A 10,126-nucleotide genomic window follows, 5' to 3' on the forward strand; every position below is an offset into this window, starting at 1 on the left:
CCAGCCACCTCCATACTTGGCCCACCACCTACAAGCAGCTAAAGTCCACAGTCAACGGCTGGTTAATGTTTAACCTCAGGATATCTCCTAGCGATATCCAACGGCGCTGAATGAGAGGTTGTGTGGGAGAGTGCTATTCTCAACACATTCCGATGTGGCAATTTAGGGGACTTCAATGTACCAATTAGTGGGGCTGCTCTCTCCGACCATCAGTTTGCAAACATCATAAGCAGTCCAAGTCTTTCTCACTTCTGCCATGCTTAGTCCAAAGATGTTGGTGACCATTAGGCACAACCAACAACCCCACCGACCAACTCCCTTCTTCTTATTTCCACATAGTCCTCATTCTTTAACCTCTTTCTCTAACTCTCTCTCACACACATCCACCAACGTTCACTTTCCATTCTTTTGCCACTGAGGGGTCACCAATTAATCCACCAGAACATCTGGAAGAAACTTTGACCGTCACAGGGAGAATGTTCAAACACCACACAGAAAGCTCCGCAGGCCAGGATCGAACCTGGGACTCTGGCGCTGAGAGGTAGCAGTACTATTAGTCCGAGAAAACAAAAACCGTGGCAACCATGGTTTTTTCCATGAGCTCTAATAGGCCAGCAGCCCCAATCTTGCCTCCATTTTCCCACTGGTATCAACAACTTGCCCAAAACCAGTTGGCAAAGTGAATGTAACGTGATGGTGAGTTGAACCAAGTCCAGCCAGCTAACAAATTTACTTGGAGAGAACATTAGTGCCAGAACACCAGAGGGAATGGGCCAGGAATGCCCTTTGTGCAACCGCTAAGAGATAATTTCACAGTTAATGCTAGCTCTGGAATTCCATGCATGGTGGCGTGCTGTTTCTCAAGGATCCAATCCCACCTGCTGGGAATAGGGAGAGGAGAGAGGGAAGAGAGGTACAGACCACATGCAAACACATGGGATGAGTTAGGCTGGGGAGGAGAGAAGACGGAAGGACTCCCATAATGGACTCCATCCACACGACATACTGCCTCAGGAAAGCAGCCAACACAGCCAAAGACCTTGTGTGCAGGAAGGAACTGCAGATGCTGGTTTAAACCGACGAGAGACACAAAGAGCTGGAGTAACCCAGCGGGTCAGGCAGCATCTCTGGAGAAAATTAATAAGTGACATTTCGGGGTTTGCACCCTACTTTAGATTCTGAAGAAGTCTCGACCCGAAACAGGCTTGGGTAGAGTGGGTGTGGGGAGAACGTTAGGGACTAGAGGTCATAGTGGGAGAGTCTAGGACTAGAGGTCATAGCCTCAGAAATAATGGGACGTTCTTTTAGGAAGGAGATGAGGAAGAATTTATTTCATCAGAGGGTGGTGAATCTGTGGAATTCTTTGCCACAGAAGGCTGTGGAGTCAATGTCAATGGATATATTTAAGGCAGAGATAGATAGATTCTTGATTAGTGTCAGGGGTTATGGGGAGAAGGCAGGAGAATGGGGTTAGGAAAGATAGATCAGCCATGATTGAATGGCGGAGTAGACTTGATGGGCCGAATGGCCTAATTCTACTGGTATCACTTATGATTTTTTGATGAAACATCACCTATTCCTTCTCTCCCCAGAGATGCTGTGTGGCCCCTCGAGTCACTCCAGCTTTTTGTGTTTATCTTTAGTCAAAGACTTTTCTCACCCTGGTCTAACATTTTTCTCTCCTCTTTCATCAGGCAGAAGATAGTGAAGCTGGATATCATGCACCACTAGATCTTGGCATCAGCTGCTTCCTCTCTTGTTGCAGGGCTTCGGAATGGTCATTCCAGGAGCTCGGGTTCAGCCTGATTCACCTCCACCCCAGTCCCCACCTCCCGGTGTGATAATCTGCCTGCTTATGCAGCGTGGACCTCCTGCCGGGTTGCAATTTCGCCATCTAGTTTAACAGTCGGAGTCAGGCAACAGAAATAGCCATCAAAAGCCAGGCCGCAGAAGTGCTTTAGAACAGGAACATGCATTGACACACACACACTGTTGTAACAACTCATCTGGCCCACGAATGTCCTTTAGTGATGGGAACGGACTTCCTTGCCGGGTCTAACCTACACAAGGGGCTACTGGTGTGGGTGTGCAAGCCGTCTTGTGACACCAGCCAAGAGATGGCCTACATGAGAAGCCCTTGCACACAGAAGCCCACGTCCCGGGAATTAACAATTCCACATTGGGAAGAGAGGATGCAAGAGCTGGATTAAGCACACTTGCTTTCCCAGGCAAAAGCTCACAGGTGGCAGGGCCCCTTTAAGAACAAACGCAACGCTCATTCTGAATCTTGAAACACTTCCTCAGACTGCGAGGCTTTAGTTTTGGGGTTCGAATCTGCAGCCAATTTACACAACCAATTTACACACTCACCCCTTTTATACAAGAGCACTTCTGAATATTTAAGTATATGACAAGTGAAAGCAGTTTAGGCATGTAATGCACTTTAGCCAGTATATTATACACACAAACATGCAGCTACCTGATGCTGAAGCACAAATATTCTTGAAACCTTTCACATTCCTCTGAAATGGTTGCAATTTGTTTTTCAACTGAACGGGCACCTTGGCAATTCAGAATCCGAGATTCTTAAGTTTTTGTTTTTAAATTCCCCCCCAGTTGCAAAGTCCACCTCAGGAAGTGTTTGATTTTTGTATAAACGCCCAGTTATTTGCAGGCCTTCTATTTGTTACATGCACACGCACGCACACCAGACACACATGCATAAAACACACAGACACGCACACACACACACACACACACAGGCATAGAACACACACACAAACATAAAACACACAGGCACGCACACCCACACACACACATACACACTCACACATAAAACACACAGGCACGCACACCCACACAGGCACGCACACATACACACTCACACATAAAACACACAGGCACGCATAGTACACACACACATAAAACACACAGATGCACACACACACACACACACACACAGCATATACGCCCACACACACATAAATTAAACATACACACACTCTAAACACATGCACACACACACACACACTGGTCCACACATACTGTACGTTAAACACATACACACTCTCGCCCACATACAACCCTACACATACATGAATCTCTCTCTCTCTCCCTCACACATACACACACAAGCACATGTGTACATGCATGGACGTGCACATACACACATGTGCAGGCACATACACATGCACGCACCACGCACACACACATACATGCACGCAGCCCTTGCTAAAACTTGTGACTGTTTTTCGCATTGTGTTCGGGGAGAGTGGGACAGTCTGTGCCCTGCGGTGCCGCCACTGTTGTACACACTGGTGTAGGAGCGGGTGCTGAGATGGACGTGCCACTCCCCGGCGTCTTGGCGCTCTCCGCCGCCTTCCATCTCTCCACCGTGGCAGGCGCTGCGGGAATGGCCATCTCCACCGGCCCCAGTACACTCTTCACCACCGTGACCAACTGGTTGACAAAACCCGTCTTGTCGCCACCCGTGGCGGTGGGGGCAGCCGGGGGACTTTGCCCTGGTCCACACGGGGCGGAGGTTGGAGGCTTCCTGATACTACTGTCCGGGACAGTGTGACCTTCCGAAGAGGCATCAAGGGAGCAGTTGGCTGCGGAGCTTCTCTCTACAGTGTCTTGCTGTTCGGCCAGCCGAGGAATGCTATCCTGGGGAGAAAGCTCCTTCCCCCCAACTCTACCCGGCTGGGCAACCACATCTTTGGTCTCCCTCTGCCCGTCTTTGCCAACCCCGGAGGTCATCGGCGAAGGAATAACCGCGCTTGTCCTCCCTAGGATCTCAGTCCCACCTTTGGTTGAGATTGAGTCCACACCGGCTGAGATGTTGGCCGTCTCTCCCTTCTCCATGGCTCCCGGTCTGTTGTCTATCCCCGGGGAAGCATCTCTTGGCTCCACCTCGGCTCCCTTGTCCATCGGTAGGGAGCATCCACCACCCAGAGGCTCCGTCTGCACCCCTTGGTGTCTCTTGCTTGGAGGGTCGCTGGGCGGTGTCTTCTTGGGCTGGGTTTTATCTGGGGGTTTGGACACGCCATCGATCTGGAGGGAGGGGGTCAGACTGACCGAGGCGGTGCCTGGAGACACCTTCACCCCGAGATGCGCCGCTAACGTATCGGGTCTGGTCGGGGGCGACGGGCCGGGGTGTCGGTCGCTGCTCGTTAACGGGACGGAGGGGGAAGACGCCCCGTTCCTTCTGCTCGGGGAAGCGCACGGCCCGGCCTTGTCTCGCCCCCTGTCCGAGGACACCGCGTCCGGAGCAGGCTCCGAGATCTGAGTCTTCACCACGCTGGAGGTCTTCAGCAACGGAGAAGCAGCGTTGCTCCTGGCTGGGGTCTCAGTCCCACCTCTGCCGTTGGTCCCAGCATGGACACAGGGCAACGTGCACCAGGACCTCCTTGGCTCCTCCTGGCCAAGTCTTGACCCTTCCTCTTGGTCGCTCGCCTTCACCTCCAGCTCCTGCACCGGGTCCAGACCTTCTCCCCTCTCCTGCCGGATGCTGGAGAAGATGTCTCGGTCGACCAGGGGCGATTCTTGCCGGCCCAGCTTCCTCACGGCCATCGGCCTGAAGGCTCCCACTTCCCCACCGTCCGCCCTGGATCCCAGGACCTCCCCGTCCGTCTCCAGCAGGCTCTGGAGGCTGATGTCGGCGTGGTGGCCCTCCTTGCGGAAGTCCGAGTGGGAAGCCTCCAGGCTGTGTTTGCGGATGGCCAGCTTCTTCTCCGAAGCCATGGGCATGGAGAGCTTCTCGGCCGACTGCACCCTCTTGAGCAGCGGCGATCGGGGCGGCTCTGCGCTCTTGGGCCGGGGCCTGACCACCGGCGGCGAGGAGTGGAGCTTGACGTGGAAGGTCTGGGTGGTGTTGGAGCTGCCCACTGTGTGGGAGGGCAGGGGGAAGGGAGGGTGCGGGGGGGATGGGTGGGTTGGTGACGGGGTGTGGGCCAAGGGGGACAAGGGGATGTTCCCGGCCGACTTGCAGCGTGCCGACCTGTACTGCCGTTGGAGTTTGGGCGACAGGCCGTGGAGGCTACTCGGCCTGATGTGGTGCGAGGTGGCTGGGGAGTTTGGGACGCTGGAGCCCGGGGAACTGCTTTGGGACGAGTTCCCTCCACCTGCAGAGAGGGAGAGAGAAAGCAAATCACATACACAACCTCAGCAGGCACATTACACTCTCATAGAAACATAGGAAATAGGTGCAGGAATAGGCCGTTCAATCCTTCGAGCCTGCACCGCCATCCAACTCAGTATCCTGTACCTGCCCTCTCCATACCCCCTGATTCGGCCCTTCGAGCCTGCACCGCCATTCAATATGATCATGGCTGATCATCCAACTCAGTATCCTGTACCTGCCATCTCTCCATACCCCCTGATTCCCTTAGCCACAAGGGCCACATCTAACTCCCTCTTAAATATAGCCAATGAACTGTGTGGCCTCAACTACCTTCTGTGGCAGAGAATTTCACAGATTCACCACTCTCTGTGTGAAAAATGTTTTTCTCACCTCGGTCCTAAAAGATTTCCCCCTTATCCTTAAACTGTGACCCCTTGTCCTGGACTTCCCCAACATCGGGAACAATCTTCCTGCATCTAGTCTGTCCAATCCCGTGAGAATTTTGTAAGTTTCTATAAGATCCCCCCTCAATCTTCTAAATTCTAGCGAGTGCAAGCCGAGTCTATCCAGTCTTTCTTTATATGAAAGTCCTGACATCCAAGGAATCAGTCTGGTGAACCTTCTCTGTACTCCCTCTCAGACCCTCCCTCCCCAGGGTGGAAATGTCAAAGACCAAACGGCAAAGGTGAGAGGGGGCAACATGAGAGGGTGAGAGGGGGGACTGAACATTGTGCCTTCCCCCACAGTGGGAACCATTGTGGGGGGATGTTTTTATGTTAAACTTCTTATTTAATATTAGGTTGCATTTTTATTAGTGCTGCAAGGACATCTGAATTTCCCCTGAAAAGGGGATTAATAAAGTATATATTATTATTTTTTATTATTTACAGATATGTGGGGAGGGGGCACAGTGGCACAGCTGTAGAGGTGCTGACTTTCTCTGGAACTGATGCACTACAATGCTGAGAACTATATTCCGCACTCAGTATCTTCCCCTTTGCTCTTCCTGCGTTGTATTTCCGTGCCGTATATTATTCGATTACTACCCCATTGTGGACTTTCGTCCCTGGAACTTTCACAACGTTTAAGAAACACAGCGGCATATGGTGGCGTAGCGGTAGAGTTGCTGCCTTACAGCGAATGCAGCGCCGGAGACACGGGTTCGATCCTGACTACGGAGTTTGTACGTTTCTCCCCGTGACCGCGTGGGTTCTCTCCAAGATCTTCGGTTTCCTCCCACACTCTGAAGACGTGCAGGTTTGTAGGTTAATTGGCTTGGGTTTGTATACTTGGTACAAGTGTAAATTATCCCCAGTGTGTGTGGGCTTGTGTTAATGTGTGGGGATCGCTGGTCGGTGCGCCGAAGGGCCTGTTTCCGCGCTGTATCGCTGAACTAAACATTTAGACAGGTACATGGATTGGACGGACATGGATATGTTTAGAAGGATATTGGCCAAATGCAGGCTGGTGGGACTAGTGTAGATGGGACATGTTGGTTGGTGTGGGCAAGTTGGGCCAAAGGGCCTGTTTCCACACTGTATCACTTTAGGACCCAATATCTGATGCTCAACTATGCTGGATACTATATTTTACACTGTATCTTTCCCTTTGCTCTACCTGCTGTTCTTTTGAGTTTGGTTTTGTTGCTGTTTTATCTGACTTGATTGGATAGCATGCAAAAAAAGCCTTTCACTGTACCTGGGTAAACCTAAATCTAAACTAGGGTCTTAATAGTCCCAAAGAGGGGCACATTGTTATGTGGGCCCCACTGTGACCCAGTGCATCCTTGATAGTGGTGTGATGGCTTACCTAAGTAGCCGGAGTCAGGTGTAGGTCGGTAGCTCTGCGTGGGAGAGCGGGCGGAGAGACTGTGCGTGGGGGAGCCCGGCAGGCTGTCGCTGGAGGAGAGAGAACGGTTTAAGGACGAGAGGCTGCGGCTGGTGTGAAGGAGGTTTGATTGTTTCGTTATCTTCCGGAACAAGGAGCTGCGCTTCTTCCCACTGACGCAGCGAGGGAGGGGAGAGGAAGGAGAGACGGAGGAGGGAGAGGAGAGAGAGAGTGTGGAAGGAGAGAGAGGGAGAGGAGAGAGAGGGGAAAAGAAAGAGAGAGGGGGTTGTGGGGAGAGAGAGAGAAGGGGAGAGGGTGGGAAGAGGGAGGAAGGGAGGGAGAGAAGGGGTGGAAAGAGTTAGAGAGGGAGGGAGGAAGAGAAAGAGTGGGGGAAAGGGGAGAAGGAAGGAGGGGAGAGAGAGGGAGGAGAGGAGGGAGGGGGGAGGAGGGAGGGAGGGAGGGAGAGAAAAAATAGAAAAGTCAGCCTGGATTATTCCAACTTCATGGGATCATCATCAGTTCACACGTACCTCCTCTGTAGACCACAGGATGGTACACACAACATACTGCATCATCTATGTATCCACAAATGTGACTGAGTATTTGACGAGGTGAGAGAGGTGATGGCAGGCTGGTAAACATTGTTGATGTGTCTGTGCCTGTGTGTGTGTGTGTATATATGTGTGCGCGCGTGCCTGTGTGCGTGTGTGTATGTGTGCGCGCGCATATGTGTATGTGTGTGTGTGTGTGTGTAGATGTGATGCGCGCGTGTGTGTGTGTGTGCGTGTACTTGCATGTGCATTGCCACAGAAGGCTGTGGAGGTCAAGTCGGATATTTTAAAGGCAGAGATAGATAGATTCTTGATCAGTACGGGTGTCAGAAGTTATGGGGAGAAGGCAGGAGAATGGGGTCAGGAGGGAGAGATCGTTCAGCCATGATTGAATGGTGGAGTGGACTTGTTGGGCCGAATGGCCTAACTTTCTGCTCCTATTCCTCCTGACCTTATGACGTGTGTGTGTGTGTGTGTGTCTGTGCGTGTGTGTGTGTGTGTCTGTGTGTGTGTCTGTGTGTGTGTGTGTGTGTGTGTGTGTGTGTGTGTGTGTGTGTGTGTGTGTGTGTGTGTGTGTGTGTGTGTGTGTGTGTGTGTGTGTGTGTGTGTGTGTGTGTGTGTGTGTGTGTGTGTGTGTGTGTGTGTGTGTGTGTGTGTGTGTGTGTGTGTGCGTGTGTGTGAGTGTCTGTGCGTGTGCGTGTGTCTGTGTGTGTCTGTGTGTGTGTCTGTGTGTGTCTGTGCGTGTGTGTGCATGTGTGTGTGTGTGTCTGCGTGTGTCTGTGTGTGTGTCCATGTGTGTGTGTGTGTGTGTGTGTGTGTGTGTGTGTGTGTGTGTGTCTGCGTGTGTCTATGTGTGTGTGTGTGTGTGTGTGTGTGTGTGTGTGTGTGTGTGTCTGTGTGTGTGTGTGTGTGTGTGTGTGTGTGTGTCTGCGTGTGTGTCTGTGTGTGTGGCCGTGTGTGTGTGTGTGTGTGTGTGTGTCTGCGTGTGCATGAGACAGACGGCATACATTTGCGTCCTTACCTCTCCTGCCCATCCTTTCCTGAGCTTTTCCTGTTCCTTCGTGCCATCTTGGCCTTGTAGCTGGACCTCCTGGCAGGCCCGATCTTGATGGAGGTGTTCTCAAACGGTGTGGTGGTGACAGTCACTTTGTTCCCACTCTGCGGAAGGCACAGGACAAGGTCAAGCGAAGTACTGATTGAGGTGTAAAGGCTTTTCAAATTAATTGGACCAAAATTCAGCTCAGGTGGTTAGATTTGTGAGCGTGGTGAGGAAATGGACATCTACTCTCCGTGTAAGCACAACACACAAAGCGGCTGAATGTTAGATTGAATTGTCTAAAGGATACAACTTGGAAACGGGCCCTTCGGCCCACCAAGTCCATGCTGGCCATCGATCTCCCATTCACAATATTATACAATTTTCCACTTTTTCCATTCCAGAAGCACTTCCCTCTGGAAGGCGACTCTGGACTGTCATGCCGCCACAGCCAGACATAACCATATAACAATTACAGCACGGAAACAGGCCACCTCGACCCTTCTAGTCCATGCCAAACATGTATTTTCCCCTAGTCCCATATACCTCAACAGCGAAAAGTCTGTAGCCTCCTTGTACTCTGGTATTTTATTCCATTCACATGTTTAAACTATAATGTTCTTCTTAATGTTATTATTCTTAATGTTTTATTCTTAATTGTTTACTGTGTGTCGTGTTGTTACTTGCGAGTGGAGCACCAAGGCAAATTCCTTGTATGTGTACATACTTGGCCAATAAACATATTCATTCATTCATTGCCCACACACTAGATAGATTGATATATATAGGTGGACAAAAGTGCTGGAGAAACTCAGCGGGTGCAGCAGCATCTATGGAGCAAAGGAAATAGGCAATGTTTCGGGGCCGAAACCCTTTTTCAGACTGATGTGTATATATATACCTTCAGTATGAGTTCCACAACCTCGGTGTGGACGAGTCCATGGACCGGTTCCCCGTTGACATGGGTGATGAGGTCTCCAGCGCAGAGCCCCGCGTCGTGAGAAGGCCCTCCATCTTCCACGTGCTGCAACGGGGAAAGAGAGCGTTAAAACTCGTCACCTCGACGGTTCAACTGTGCCTTTGTGTCACGTGTGTTCGGGCAAATTGGAATTATCTTTGCACATTGTGCCGCCATTTACATAGAAACATAGAAAATAGGTGCTGGGAGTAGGCCATTCGGCCCTTCGAGCCTGCACCGCCATTCAATATGATCATGGCTGATCATCCAACTCAATATCCCGTACCTGCCTTCTCTCCAAACCCCCTGATCCCTTTAGCCACAAGGGCCACATCTAACTCCCTCTTAAATCTAGCCAGTGAACTGGCCTCATGATGAGTTTGGCACGATGAGTCTGAAGTACCAACAGGAAACATCGCTATCTTATGGTCTTTAAGCAAACAACTTCTCTACGGTGGCGCAGCGGTAGAGTTGCTGCCTTACAGCGCTGGAGATCCAGGTTGCGTCTCTGTGCAGCGGGAACAGTGTACTGTGCAGGCAGCAACTGCCTTTGCGCTACATTGCCCACTCATCTAATTTTCTTCTTGAGGGAGTTCCTGTGGGGTTTGTTCCTGCAGGTCATCAGATCATAA

At 51.2% G+C, this 10,126-nt stretch overlaps 1 protein-coding gene across 3 annotated transcripts in view; it reads right to left on the minus strand.

The window, feature by feature from the left end:
• Positions 1-1,535: 1,535 nt before the first annotated feature.
• LOC129714328 (microtubule-associated serine/threonine-protein kinase 1-like) overlaps positions 1,536-10,126 on the minus strand; it is a 96,464-nt gene continuing 87,873 nt past the window's right edge. For all 3 annotated transcript variants that reach the window (XM_055663868.1, XM_055663867.1, XM_055663866.1), the window contains 4 exons: positions 9,438-9,560; positions 8,522-8,658; positions 6,932-7,122; positions 1,536-5,123 (listed from right to left, as the gene is read on the minus strand). In XM_055663868.1, coding sequence (XP_055519843.1) covers positions 3,232-5,123; positions 6,932-7,122; positions 8,522-8,658; positions 9,438-9,560 — 2,343 coding nt within the window. In that variant the 3' untranslated portion in view covers positions 1,536-3,231. The remainder of the gene's footprint in view (positions 5,124-6,931; positions 7,123-8,521; positions 8,659-9,437; positions 9,561-10,126) is intronic.

This window comes from Leucoraja erinacea, chromosome 39 (assembly GCF_028641065.1).
Source record: "Leucoraja erinacea ecotype New England chromosome 39, Leri_hhj_1, whole genome shotgun sequence".
NCBI classification, from domain to species: domain Eukaryota; kingdom Metazoa; phylum Chordata; class Chondrichthyes; order Rajiformes; family Rajidae; genus Leucoraja; species Leucoraja erinaceus.